The sequence below is a fragment of the Ahaetulla prasina genome, chromosome 12 (assembly GCF_028640845.1).
Source record: "Ahaetulla prasina isolate Xishuangbanna chromosome 12, ASM2864084v1, whole genome shotgun sequence".
Classification (NCBI taxonomy): Eukaryota; Metazoa; Chordata; class Lepidosauria; order Squamata; family Colubridae; genus Ahaetulla; species Ahaetulla prasina.
The window spans coordinates 3,666,534-3,681,754 of NC_080550.1; the positions used below are offsets into that span (position 1 = coordinate 3,666,534).

Consider the following 15,221-nt stretch of genomic DNA (forward strand, 5'->3'; position numbering starts at 1 on the left):
TGAAGGATCTTTCCACCGAGATAAATTCTTGAAGCCGATAAATATGTTTAATTAAGACTTACTGTTAATAATGGATTTTTCAGAATTACGCTGTTCTTTAATTTCCCTGGGTAGAAACTGTTATTGCATTTGGCCTTGAAGTTCTCACTCACACACTCACACACAAATATCACAAAGTTCTGATTAGAATTTCAGAGTTGGCGAACGGGCAGGCAAAATTAAATTCTTCACTCTGATGCAATCTTGGATTAAGAAATCAGAGTTCAGGATTAACTGTTAGACTGGATTAAAAAGTGAAATTATAAATGGTTTGCCACCTATTAGGGTTGCTTTCTTTTGCCTTATTTTAAAGAAAATAGCATCTACACAATAAATTGGAATTAAGATTAATTTAATCGAGTCCCAACTCTATATTAACAGAAGAACAGAACTCAGGAAGCTGGGGAAAAATTGCAACTGATGCTGTTTGGTCATGTTCCTTAGGACAATTCCTCTTGACCTTGGAATCAAATTTATTTTGCAATGAAGCTCGACCCACAACACTACAAGAGAAGATGCAAGAAGGAAAGAATTGTCTTGTCAATACTTTCACCAACACTGGACAGGGCAAGCCATTAGTATATAAAATGAGAGCAAACCCTACTCCCTACTAGCACTGATGATACTACCTAGTTGCGTCATGAAATGTCTGCAAGAAAACAACCAAGCTCAGAGAGTACCAAGGACCCCTCAGTTCAACCCTGAGCTATGCATTTTCTATCAATTCTTCGATTTCTTTCATATTCCAACCACTTCTCTCCGATTCTACTCGTGGCCTTAACAACTACATTCCTTTGAACGTGGGATCTGTCCAAGCCTCATGAACTTGTTTTTCATGTTACAATTATTGCTCCTTTTTCAGCCCGAGGCAAGCAAAACATCATCTCTGGGGAATGAACGGAAAAAAAAAATCTCATTCCAATCTCGAAGGTACAAGCTGGTCTAAGCAATGTCATGATCCCTGAGATGTTTCTTTCAGCTGCTGCCCCATTGTTATTCAAGGTGGCTAACCCTGTGCAGGTTTCAACTCGTGGTACAAAGCCAAGGAGATTTCTGCCTTGCTCTCTGGCAAGACTAAATGATTTGCAAAGCTAATGAGCATTTCTGACTCCACTGGCCGCAATTTTGCATTTGTGACATCATCGTGAACAAAGGGTGGGTGGTGGAGAAAAATGGGAGAGAATGAGAAGAAGATACAACTACATAGCAAAAAAAGCTCTAAGAGTTGTAAACTTAATTTTACGTAGCTTCTTTTCCAAAAACTCTACACTACTAACCAGAGCATACAAAACATTTGCCAGACCTATTCTTGAATACAGCTCATCCGTCTGGAACCCATACCACATCTCTGACATTAATACTATCGAACACGTCCAGAAATATTTTACTAGAAGAGTTCTTCACTCCTCCGAAAACAACAAAATACCTTATGCCACCAGGCTTGAAATCCTGGGTTTAGAAAACTTAGAACTCCGCCGACTCCGACATGATCTGTGTTTAACACACAGAATCATCTATTGTAATATCCTTCCTGTAAAAAACTACTTCAGCTTCAATCACAACAATACAAGAGCAAACAATAGATTCAAACTTAATGTCAACCGCTTCAAACTTGATTGAAGAAAATATGACTTCTGTAACAGAGTTGTTAACGCTTGGAACTCACTACCTGACTCTATAGTCTCTACTCAAAACCCCAAAATCTTCAACCAAAAACTGTCTACTATTGACCTCACCCCATTCCTAAGAGGACTATAAGGGGCGTGCATAAGAGCACAAAAGTGCTTACCATTCCTGTCCTATTGTTCCCTTCATTTTTTTTTTTTTAAATTTGCATTTATATCCCGCCCTTCTCCGAAGACTCAGGGCGGCTTACACTATGTTAGCAATAGTCTTCATCCTATTTGTATATTTATATACAAAGTCAACTTATTGCCCCCAACAATCTGGGTCCTCATTTTACCTACCTTATAAAGGATGGAAGGCTGAGTCAACCTTGGGCCTGGTGGGACTAGAACCTGCAGTAATTGCAGGCAGCTGTTGTTAATAACAGACTGCATTAGCAGTCTGAGCCACAGAGGCCCATTATAGTATTATATGCATACTTTTACTTATACTTTTACTTATATATACTTTTTTCTCTCATGATGGGTTATTGTTTATGTTGATGATTGTATATACTGTCGTGACAAAATAAAAAAAAATCTGAAATCGGTAAGAGCTTTAGAACGATAAAGAGCAACGGTGAGAGAGAAGTTCCCTGAGGATGGGCTACAACACGAGTCTGAAAACTTGGAAGAGTAAATTTCTGGTCTCAGTGACCCACCCAGATTGGATCCTGCAACATTATCCTGTGACACGTATATTCACCTTCATTTGGATTCCTTAGTCTTCAAACACAAGGCAGTGGCCAAATGTCGCAACCCATATTCTTCCTTGGAGGTTGACCAACATTTAACAGATTGCTTTTGAAACTGCTGAAGACACAGGATGTTGGCTATTTGGGATGGGTTTTGCTCTTTTGGAAAACTAATTCAAGAAATAGTAATAGTGGTACTACTACTACTACTACCACTATTACTAGGAGATTCCAAAATCTTCTACTCACCTTATAGTTTGATGCTGCAAAGTGTCTGGATCAGTGGCATTAACTGTTAAGACAACACTTCCAATGGGGATATTCTCTTGTTTGGTGACCATCATTGGATTAGGGTGGAAAATGGGCCCTTCGTTAACATCTAGAACTGTGATCTGAACAGTTGCTGTGGAGCTGGTGTCATACAGGACATCTGGAACCAAGAGATCTTCATTTTCTACTTTGATCAGGAGTGTGTGGAAGGCTGAGATTTCATAATCCAAAGGCTGAAAGACATGAATGTATAGCATTGTCCACATAGAATAGAATAGAATTCTTTATTATATAATAATAATATCAGAGTTGGAAGGGACCTTGGAGGTCTTCTAGTCCAACCCCCTGCCCAGGCAGGAAACCCTACACCATTTCAGACAAATGGCTATCCAACATTTTCTTAAAAATTTCCAGTGTTGGAGCATTTACAACTTCTGCAGGCAAGTCGTTCCACTTATTAATTGTTCTAACCATCAGGAAATTTCTCCTTAGTTCTAGGTTGCTTTTCTCCTTGATTAGTTTCCACCCATTGCTTCTTGTTCTACCCTCAGGTGCTTTGGAGAATAGCTTGACTCCCTCTTTTTTGGGGCAACCCCTGAGATATTGGAACACTGCTATCATGTCTCCCCTAGTCCTTCTTTTCATTAAACTAGGCATACCAAGTTCCTGCAACCGTTCTTCATATGTTTTAGCCTCCAGTCCCCTAATCATCTTTGTTGCTCTTCTCTGCACTCTTTCTAGAGTCTCAGCATCTTTTTTACATCGCGGTGACCAAAACTGAATGCAGTATTCCAAGTGTGGCCTTACCAAGGTCTTATAAAGTGGCATTAACACTTCACGTGATCTTGATTCTATCTCTCTGTTTATACAGCCCGGAACTGTGTTGGCTTTTTTGGCAGCTGCTGCACACTGCTGGCTCATATTTAAGTGATTGTCCACTAGGACTCCAAGATCCCTCTCTTATTGGCCAAGTGTGATTGGACACACAAGGAATTTGACATTGGTGTGTATGCTCTCAGTGTACATAAGGAGAATATAATACATTCATCAAAAATAGAAAGATATGACACAATGATAGCCATGTTGTGGTCTGCCAGCAGCCTGCAGAGCTGGCAGCAGAGTAGGACAGTGAGGAGGCTGGGGAGGACTTTAGGGGCTTAGCAACTGACATATATTTATGATGGTTGCAGCATTCCAGGGTCATGTGATCACCATTTGTGAATTTCCCAACCAGCTTTGATCAATCAATCAGAATAGAGCTGGAAGAATAGAACAGAATAACAGAGTTGGAAGGGACCTTGGAGGTCTTCTAGTCCAACCCCTGCTTAGACAGGAAAACCCTACACCACTTCAGACAAAGGGTTATCCAATCTCTTCTTGAAAACTTCCAGTGTTGGAGCGTTCACAACCTGACAAGCCTGACAAGCTTCTGACAATTGAAATCAATGCGGGGGGGGGAGACTCCCTTAACAATCATGTGATTCACTTAATGATCATGGTGACTCATTTAACAACTTCAGCAAACAATTTGTAAAATTAGGCCTGACTCCCTTAACAACCGCTGTGCTTATTAGTGGGATTTCCAGTCCCAATTGTGGTCATAAATTGAGGTCTAACCCAGGGGTCTCCAACCTTGGCAACTTTAAGACTTGTGGACTTCAACTGCCAGAATTCATCAGCTAGCAAAGCTGGCTGAGGAATTCTGGGAGTTGAAGTCCAGAAGTCTTAAAGTTGCCAAGGTTGGAGACCCCTGGTCTAACCTGTATTGTCCTTTGTTGAGAAAACTGAGAAGTGCACCATCGCTGGCGGTTTTTAAGAAAGTTTGGACAACCATTTGTCCAGGATGATATAGGGACTCCTGCCTTGTATAGGGGATTGGACTAGAAGACCTCCAAGGTCCCTTCCAGCCCCATGAATCTATGATTCTAAGCGATGAAAATCAGGATGTGGATGCTGGGTATCGTTGAAATCAACTTTCCCCAGTGACATCCGTTGGCTGAGTTGATGGAACTCAACACATCTAAGAGAACATCGCTTGGAGAAGTCTGGCCCAGAAGAGTGAAGAACAACATATGAAATTGGGTTCACAATTTCAGCTGCTAAAAGTTGGTCTCTTGTTCCTCTCCATCCACCTTACCTTGACAACTGACAACATCCCTTCATTGTTCTTTGCATTGGTGTGGATTTTGAAACTCTGGGCTGGATTGCCATTGATGATGGTGTAAACCGCCTTCCATGCAGCTGTGGCTGGATCATCTCGATCTTCAACGGTTAGATTCACAATCACACCAGTGCTGCCTTCTTTCACGGTGGCTTGGAACTCAAAATTAAGAAAGAAAGAATGTTAGCACCCGTTAAATAAATCACCACCAGCTTTAAAATAAATCTGTATAAGGTGTTAAGAGCTGGAGTGGCCGCAGTGGTTAGAATGGTCAACTCTGCCATTCTGCTAATTCTGCCAACTGCCAGCAGTTTGATTCTGACATCTCAAGGTTGACTCAGCCTTCCGTCCTTTCGAGGTCGGCAAAATGAGGACTCAGATTGTTGGGGGGCAATAGGCTGCCTCTGTAAAGCACTATGATGTGGTATATAAGATTAAGTACTGTTGCTATTGATTATTCAAAGCACCCAAACAAAGAGTAGGATGACATTCCAGAGTAAAGCTGAAATTCTACGGCTAATAAATAACGCATCCCTGCTTTTGAAAGATGACCGAGAAAGAAAACTGTGACTAAAACTCGCTTTGAAACCTCCATCAAGCAATTTATTTCTTTTTCTGTCTTCTGTAAATATAGAAATTCAGTAACAAGACTATAAAGCTCCACTACTTGAGAATGCAATGATCAGGAATAAAAATATATATATATTCAATGCATTTGAAAATGGGGTGTTTTAAAGGTAATCTACATTTAACTGCTCTTTTGCATGTATGTGTGCTATAATGTGCCTTTGTTCTTTTTGACCTGTGTGGATGAGAAGATTTGTTTTGAAATAAGGGGAAATTATCTCAATTTTTATTTCCCGTAGTATCACATCCACTTTCTATTTCACTTTCTATTGAAAAATACTCCATCAGGTTACACTAAAATTTTATGGGAAAGAGAAATAATACTTGAATCATTTAAGGCAATGTTTTTCAACTTCGGCAACTTTAAGAGATGTGGACTTCAGCTCCCAGAATTCCCTAAGTAGCATGTTTGCTAGATAGTTCTGGGAGTTGAAGTCTACACATCTTAAAGTCACCAAGGTTGAGAAACTCTGATTTAAGGGATAGATAGTATTGGTGAATGAATCAGTCAAGATTCAATCTGAATTCAAAATCTGAAGGTGGCAACATCTACATTTAAGATTTAAGATTTAAGACTCGACTGTAGACCACATAATTCGGGAACTACTTCACTTTCTAGCTGAATGGGTTGAAAATAACAGGAATGGTCTCCCCTTTAGAAGATATTAAAACCTGCACAGTTCCAGCCAGATGATTGAAGAGTTTCACAGCAATATCATTTTTCCAATATCTCCCCTCTGCCTGCTTTCGGGCGGAGGAAGCAGAAATGAGAAAACGATAGCACAACAGATTCGAATTGTCAAGAAAAAAAAATCTATAATGAAACAGTGCTAAACTAATGTAAAAAGTAGTACCCTATTCCTACCTGAATTGGAAAAAAAAGAGTTTAAAAATAACCTGGTTTGATCTTGTTCCCGTTTTTAATTGCATTTTGTGATTTGAAATTTTGTTGTACCCTCCTTGGGGTTTTTCTACTTGCTAATAATCATGTAAAGTATAAAGTAAGAGGTGGCTTATAATGACCCATCTTCAACATCAGCATCTGATCAGGAGTGAGTTTTCAAGATTTTTATTATCACTTGGAATCAAGTCCTTTTTGTTTGCAAATTTATTTTAACATAGTGGGACGCAGTGGCTCAGTGGCTAACATGCTGAGTTGTCGATTGAAAGGTCAGCAGTTCAGCGGTTTGAATCCCTAGTGCCGCGTAATGGGGTTAGCTCCCATTACTTCTTCCCAGCTTCTGCCAACCTAGAAGTTCAAAAGCATGTAAAAAATACAGGTAGAAAAATAGGGACCACCTTTGGTGGGAAGGTAACAGCGTTCTGTGCACCTTTGGTGTTTAGTCATGCTGGTCACATGACCACGGAGACGTCTTCGGACAGCGCTGGCTCTTCGACTTTGAAACGGAGATGAATTGAAGGCTCTTCAAACAATTTCTTGAAGATACAAAGAATGAAAAGCTCCCGATTCAGATTATTTTATTGAATTTTATTGGCCAAGTGTGATTGGACACACAAGGAATTTGTCTTGGTGCATATGCTCTCAGTGTACATAAAAGAAAAGATACGTTCATCAAGGTACAACATTTACAACACAAATGGTGGTCAATATATCAATATAAATCATACTTTGAAAATGTTTTTTAAAAGACATTTGGAATGCGTAAGAGAGTGAGCAAAACATCTCTCTAAAGCAGAGCTCCAACCTTGGTCTCTTTAAGACTTGTGGACTTCAACTCCCAGGGACTCTGGGAGTTAAAGTCCACAAGTCTTAAAGGGACCAAGGTTGAAGACCTCTGCTCTAAAGCAGCCATGTCTTGGAGGAAAAAAAAAGATTTGGTTGCTTTAGAAAGCCAAGTCATTAAAATAATCATAAAATGTGTGTGTTAATGCAACTGAGCCTGTTTACATAGTGCTGGATCACATGAACTCCGTGCTTCAAAACACCACACAAACTTCAGCGCAGAGCAGATGCTACATCCTATTTATAGTACGCAAGTTGCAAAAAGTGGCTAGGCGGAATTGAGTCAACTCTCCAATGACATTAGAGATGATTAGATCACACGTTAATTGATTGTATTAATCTTTAATATCTACACATCCCAAAGCGCCACCAACTCTGGAGGATAAAATAGATGATAAAATAGATGTATTTAACCCTTTGCCATCAAGATCTGTCCAAAAGCTATCATTCAGCCACAGAACATCTCAAAGTCCAGCCTTCAGAAGATTTTTAACTGGGTCACTGAGTGTATACTTGTTCACCTGCCAGCTGAGAAGCTCTTTCTGTCAAGAAGTGTCACTTAAATAATAGAACGATTCATTTCATACCACGCAACCAGCAGCTCTGAGCAAAAAAATTTCACACCTGCTTCAGATACATAAAGGCAACTGTGTGAAAACGAAAGATTGCCCATCTGAATCTGCATTTTGAGAACATTGGGCCGGAGTTAGGTCAAAATGGAAACAAAGATGAACCTGTCCCTTCCTGTTCATCAAACTTTCGTCGAAGCAAGCAATAAGCCTCCGTTTATGTATTCAGCTTCTCACGCCAGGAGAAGTGGTGGGAGAGATCACTTTGGGACCATTCCCTAGACAAAAGAAGGGGGCGTGCAGCTGCCTCTTCCAGCACATCTTGTGGAAGGAAAATGGCCTTGCATCTATTTAAAACAACTGTTTCGTTTGTTTCCAAGCAGAAATAGACAGCTAGAAGCCAAGGCAATGTTGCACAAGGATCAACTGAACATCTCACAGCAAATCTGAATCTAGAAGAGGGATGTCAAACTCAAGGCTCGCGGACCGGATCCAGCCTGCAGGGTGCTTAGATCTGGCCAGTGGTGGGATTCAAATAATTTAACAACCGGTTCTCTGCCCCAATGACCAGCTGGGTAGGCGGGGCTTGGTGGTCATGTGATCGTGTGGGTGTGCCCAACTCAACGTCACTCACGTCGATGAGCGCTTCGCCTTAGCTGTTACAATGTAACAAGGGTTAACCAGAGAGGCAGTTTCTGTAAGCAGGGCAATAAAGATGAGGCTAGAAACAACACCAGAATGTTTCCTTCCTGCCTTCCTTACAGGATTAGCCCTGTAAAACAAAATAAGATTTCTTCCAACAACCGGTTCTCCTGAATAGGTGCGAACTGGCTGAATCCCACCACTGGATCTGGCCTATGGGGCCGCCCTGGAAGCAGGGAAGGACTGGCCCGCGGTGCCTCTGCCAGTGAAAATGGAGCTTGGGAGGGTGTGGCTGGAGTGGACGTGGCCAGGTTGGGCGTGGTCAGCTCAACATCCTGCAGCCCACATACAGCCCTCCCGTTTTTGCTGGCAGAGGGTTGCAGGAAGCCATCACAACCGAAAACGGAGCCCAGGAGAGCCATGCGTGGGCTGCAGGATGTCAGAATGGCCATGCCCAGCCTGGCCACGCCCACCCAGCCACACCCACTCAGCCCGCTGAGGACAAACACAATCCTGATGTAATCCTCAATGTAATCAAGTTTGACACCCTTTATCTAGAATATATTTTTAAGGACAATTGCAATGAAGCCCAATAGGATTATCTTGAAACTCAAAAAAAAAAAAAAGTGGTGTTATTAGCCATCAAACCTCAAAAATACACTTTTCCCAAAAGATTTCTGCAATTTTGGCCACTGCTGTATGTAGCTCTCTAAGCCAGGGGTCTCCAACCTTGGCAACTTTAAGACTTGTGGACTTCAACTCCCAGAGTTCCTCAGCCAGCTTTGCAGGAACTCTGGAAGTTGAAGTCCACAAGTCTTAAAGTTGCCAAGGTTGGAGACCCCTGCTCTAAGCCAAACAGTACCTCAACCAGTCCAATATACTTCATGCTAACTAAAAGCAGCCATTTCAGATTAGACACATCTGCCTTTGAGGCATGAGAGTATAGAAACAGTCCCACCCTTTTTCGGAAGGGGATTAATTTTTGCCTTATAATTCGTTGCTGATGCAGCTAAAATAAAATAGTCCCTAAGAGCAACAAAGGGTGTTGGGATCGGGTGATGGAAGAGACAGGACTCAGTGCTAACAGTAACATCATCTCTTTATTAGTAGATCAGTACAACCCAGCAACCGGCTCGTCTGACTGCTTGCCCTTTTATAGGGAGCTGTCAGATGGGTCGGCCAATGGGGTTTGAGTATTTTTCCGCCAGATTGGCCGACCTGAGTGAAGCCTATGCTCACTCAATTCCGATATGTAACAAAGGGAGCACGAAAAGAAACACGGTCTGGAATAACGAGAGCCAAAACTTTCACACATTAAGGATTCCACATGCTGAAAATGCCGGCTGAGCCGCCAAATTAAAACGCCTCATCACTTTGCATAAATCTGAAAATCTCTTGCTTTTGTTCTCTCGGCTGAAAGGTTTGGTCACAAAAGTCCTGTCACACTTGGCTTCTCCTCTCGGGAGGCTCATGGATGATAAGACCTGGCAGTATAAATAAGAATGCATTCAGCTCCTAAGAGGAAGCGTTCAAAATGCCAAGAAATGTTACTGTAGTCCGGCCATTTTTGGTTACGCCAGGATCACTGTCTCTCTAACTCATGGGTTACGTCAAAATAAAGGCCCGCAGGCAGGATCTGGCCCATGGGGTGCTTAGTTCTGGGGGCCCATGGGGCCACCCTGGAAACAGCAAAGAACTGGTCCGCGGTACCTCTGCCAGTGAAAATGGAACTCGGGACAGCCTTGTGCAGCCCTCCCATTCTCTGTTTTTGCTGGCGTTGCAGGAGGCCGTTGCAGGCAAAAACAGAGCTTGGAAGCCCATTTGTGCTGGCGAGCACTGGGGCTACCACAGGTGCCCACCCAACACGGGTGAGGTCGAGCTGGTCATGGCCCCTCTGGTCCCCCCGAGGTCAACCCTGATGTGGCCCTCAATGAAATCGACTTTGACACCCCTGCCTTAACTAAAGATATCCTGATTTGAAACCAGCTCACACAAGGAAGGAAGGATCCAGGAATAAAGTAAAATCATGCCAGTTTGAGTATTACCCAGTGGATTAGCTAATTAGATTGTGGGGAGAATATTAAATTAAATTAATTAAATTACCATCGTTTAATACATTGTCTTCCCCGAATGCCTCTCCCATCTATTTTTGGAAGCAAAGTGGCAACTGGAATATTTTTTGCAGTGGTGAAATCCATTTTTTTTTTTACTACCGGTTCTGTGGGCTTGGCTTGTTGGATGTGGTGTGGCTTGGTAGGAGTGGCTTGGTGGGCATGGCAGGGGAAGTATACTGCAAAATCCCCATTCCCACCCCACTCCAGGGGAAGGATACTGCAAAATCCCCATTCCCACCCCACTCCAGCGGAAGGATACTGCAAAATCCCCATTCCCACCCCGCTCCAGCGGAAGGATACTGCAAAATCTCCATTCCCACCCCACTCCAGTGGAAGGATACTGCAAAATCCCCATTCCCACTCCACTCCTGGGAGAAGGATATTGCAAAATCCCCATTCCAACCCCACTCTGGGGTCAGCCAGAGGTGGTATTTGCCGGTTCTCTGAACTACTCAAAATGTCCGCTACCGGTTCTCCAGAACCTGTCAGAACCTGCTGGATTTCACCCCTGACTTTTTGCCATATCCTGTCAGTTACATAAGTTCCACCAAAGGAGTTATGAAATGGTATCTATACTATATTTTGTATCTATCCCACATTTTTGCACACTCTTCGATTCCCCCTGAACAATTACCTGGGTTTTCAGTCAAACAGCAGCAGAAAAATGAGTTGGTAATATGATCACAGTTGTTTGTTTTTTTTTGCTGTGCTTTAATCAACCCACGTAAGTAAACTGGAGAAAATATGCTGGTTAAATCACAATGCAAAAGAAATAGCAGCAAGCCAACATTTTATGCAAGTGACAAGTTGCGTGTCGTGATGTCATGATGCAAATACTGCCCTTTGTGTAGTTGCAAGCAACATTGTGAGTCACGTTTTCAGTATTGGCCTTCTTCCACCTGGTCACTCATGGCGGCCCATGATTATTACACAGTCATAAGAAGCTTTTTCTTTGCAATGTAAGTCTAACTGTAAGAAATTAGTCTTATCTGTATTTATCTTAATATATCTTAATTATCTTAATCTATTAGTTTAATTTTTAAAGAAGGGAAAAAGAAAAAGAAAGAAAAAAAGGCGAAGAAAGAAAAATAAAAAAAAATGAAGAAAGATACAGGTAGCCCTCACCTTACAACCACAGGCGAGCTCAAAATTTATGTTGCTAAGTGAGACAGTTCAGTGAATTTTGTTCCATTTTACAGCCTTTCTTAACCCAATTGTTTTAAGTGAATCACTGCAGTTGTTAAGTTAGGAATAACTGTATCTGTCGATTAAACCACAACGGTCTGGGACTCTCAGAGTCCCGCAATGGCAGAGTTCATATTATACCCTCTGCCAAGCAAACTGGGATCTGAATTATACCCTCTGCCAAGCAAACTGGGATATAAATGTAAATAAAAAAAAAAGATGAAAATGGAGATGCTGCAATGGGCATAAATGTGAAAAATTACCATAGTGAATAGAGGAATTATTGAGTCTCTCATCTGCACCTCTATTTATTTATTTATTTATTTATTATTTAAACTTATATACCGCCCTATCTCCCAAAGGACTCAGGGCGGTTTACAGGCATATAAAAAACATCAATATACAAATTAAAATAATCATTAAAAGACTTATTCTAATGCCAATAATTAATAATACCAATTGTTAAAAATAGAAATATAAATATTAAAATCAATTTAAAACCCCTCTAAATTTAAAAATCTAAGCCAGTCCTGCACAGATGAATAAATGAGTCTTGAGCTCGCGACGGAAGGTCCGAAGATCTGGAAGTTGACGGAGTCCTGGGGGGAGTTCGTTCCAGAGGGTGGGAGCCCCCACAGAGAAGGCCCTTCCCCTGGGCGTTGCCAGACGACACTGCCTAGCTGACGGCACCCTGAGGAGTCCCTCCCTGTGAGAGCGCACGGGTCGGTGAGAGGTATCTGGTCGCAGTAGGCGGTCCCGTAGATAACCCGGCCCTATGCCATGGAGCGCTTTAAAGGTGGTCACCAAAACCTTGAAGCGCACCCGAAGGCCACAGGTAGCCAGTGCAGCCTGCGCAGGATGGGTGTTATCACGGGAGCCACGGGGCTCCATCTATCACCCGCGCAGCCGCATTCTGACTAACTGCAGCCTCCGGATGCCCTTCAAGGAAGCCCCATGTAGAGAGCGTTGCAGTAATCCAGGCGAGACGTCACGAGAGCGTGAGTGACCGTGCATAGGGCCTCCGGTCCAGAAAGGCGCAACTGGCGCACCAGGCGAACCTGGTAGAACGCTCTCCTGGAGACGGCCGTCAAGTGATCTTCTAGAGACAGCCGCTCATCCAGGAGGACGCTGTTGCGCACCCTCTCCATCGGGGCCAATGACTCGCCACCGATGGTCAGTCGCGGATTTAGCTGACTGTACCGGGATGCCGCATCCACAGCCACTCTGTCTTGGAGGATTGAGCTTGAGCCTGTTTCTCCCCATCCAGACCCGCACGGCCTCCAGACACCGGGACAGCACTTGATAGCTTCGTTGGGGTGGTCCGTGTGAAAAGTACAGCTGGGTGTCATCCGCATACAGCTGGTACCTCACACGAACCCACTGATGATCTCACCCAGCGGCTTCATGTAGATGTTGAACAGAAGGGCGAGAGATCGATCCCCGCGGCACCCCACAAGTGAGGCGCCTCGGGGCCGACCTCTGCCCCTGTCAACACCGACTGCGACCGTCGGAGAGATAGGAGGAGAACCACCGTAAACGGTGCCTCCCACTCCCAATCCTCCAACCGGCGCAGCAGGATACCATGGTCGATGGTATCAAAAGCCGCTGAGAGGTCTAATAGGACCAGGGCAGAGGAACAACCTCATCCCTGGCCCTCCAGAGATCATCCACCAACGCGACCAAAGCCGTCTCCGTGCTGTAACCGGGCCGGAAACCGGACTGAACGGGTCTAGATAGACAGTTTCATCCAGGTGCAAGGGAAACTGATATGCCACCATATTTCTACAACCTTCGCCATGAGCGGGTTGGAGACCGACGATAATTACCTAAAACAGCCGGGTCCAGGAAGGCTTCTTGAGGAGGGCCTCACCACCGCCTCTTTCAAGGCGGCCGGAAAGACACCTCCACCAAGGAAGCGCCAGAATCGCCTGAGCCAGCCTCGTGTCACCTCCTGCGTGGCCAGCACCAACCAGGAGGGGCACGGGTCCAGTAAACACGTGGTGGCATTCAGCCTCCCTAACAGCCTGTCCATGTCCTCGGGAGCGACAGGGTCAAACTCATCCCATAAAATGTCACCAAGACCACCCTCAGCCGTCTCACCCTTATCACCGCAATCTTGGTCCAAACCATCCCGAAGCTGAACGATTTTATCGTATAGATAACCGTTAAACTCCTCAGCACGTCCCTGCAACGGGTCATCCCGCTCCCCCTGGTGTAGGAGGGAGCGGGTCACCCGAAACAGGGCGGCTGGGCGGTTATCTGCCGATGCAATGAGGGAGGAGGCGTAGCTACGCCTCGCTTCCCTCAATGCCACTAGGTAAGCCCTTGTATAGGACTTCACTAGTGTCCGATCAGCTTCTGAACGGCTGGACCTCCAGGAACTGTCTAGGCGTCTTCTCCGGCGCTTCATCCCTCTCAGCTCCTCGGAGAACCAAGGAGCCGGTTGGGACCTGCGCCGGGTCAGAGGCCGCAAAGTAATAACTATAACTGTCTGGTTTGGTTCCGCAAGCCAACAAGACAGACACAGATTTTTAGAGAATAATTAGAACTGCAGAAAAAACAATGGCTACCAACCTGCCTTCCATGGAGGACCTGTATACTGCAGGAGTCAAAAAGAGGGCTGTGAAAATATTTACAGACCCCTCACATCCGGGACATAAACTCTTTCAGCTCCTACCCTCAAAACGATGCTACAGAGCACTATAGCACTATAGCACTGCACATCAGAACAACTAGATAAAAGAACAGTTTTTTCCCGAACGCCATCACTCCGCTAAACAAATAATTCCCTCAATACTGTCAAACTATTTACTAAGTCTGCACTGCTATTAATCTTCTCATCGTTCCCATCACCCTTCCACTTATGACTGTCTGACTATAGCTTTGTTGCTTGTATCCTTACGATTTATATTGATATTGTTTCCTGATTCCTTATTTATTTATTTATTTATTTATTTTTATTTGCATTTATATTCCGCCCTTCTCCGAAGACTCAGGGCGGCTTACACTATGTCAGTCAATAGTCTTTATCCATTTGTATACTATATACAAAGTGAACTTATTGCCCCCCAACAATCTGGGTCCTCATTTTACCTACCTTATAAAGGATGGAAGGCTGAGTCAACCTTGGGCCTGGTGGGACTTGAACCTGCAATATTGCAAGCAGTTGCTGTTAATAACAGGCTGCATTAGCCTGTTGAGCCACCAGAGGCCCTTTGTACCCTATGACTATCATTAAGTGTTGTACCTTATGATTCTTGATGAACATAATCTTTTCTTTTATGTACACTGAGACCGTATGCACCGAAGACAAATTCCTTGTATGTCCAATCACACTTGGCAAATAAAATTCTATTCTATTCTATTCTAAGTCACTTTTTTACAATGCCATTGTAACTTCAAACAGTCACTAAATGAACTGTTGTATGTGGAGGGTTTGTGAGCGCACTTTAGTTCATCCAGAGCCCAACTGAACCTGCAAAAATACAGCGTTTCTGTAAGTAAAGCTTGT

The 15,221-nt window shown here is 43.6% G+C and overlaps 1 protein-coding gene across 1 annotated transcript in view; it reads right to left on the reverse strand.

Annotated features, from left to right (window-relative positions):
• Nucleotides 1–15,221, reverse strand: part of CDH13 (cadherin 13) — a 567,998-nt gene that overhangs the window by 59,264 nt on the left and 493,513 nt on the right. The window contains exons 9-10 of the mRNA XM_058155303.1: nt 4,806–4,988; nt 2,648–2,901 (exon numbers count right to left, since the gene is read on the reverse strand). Of these exons, the coding sequence (XP_058011286.1) occupies nt 2,648–2,901; nt 4,806–4,988 (437 nt within the window). The remainder of the gene's footprint in view (nt 1–2,647; nt 2,902–4,805; nt 4,989–15,221) is intronic.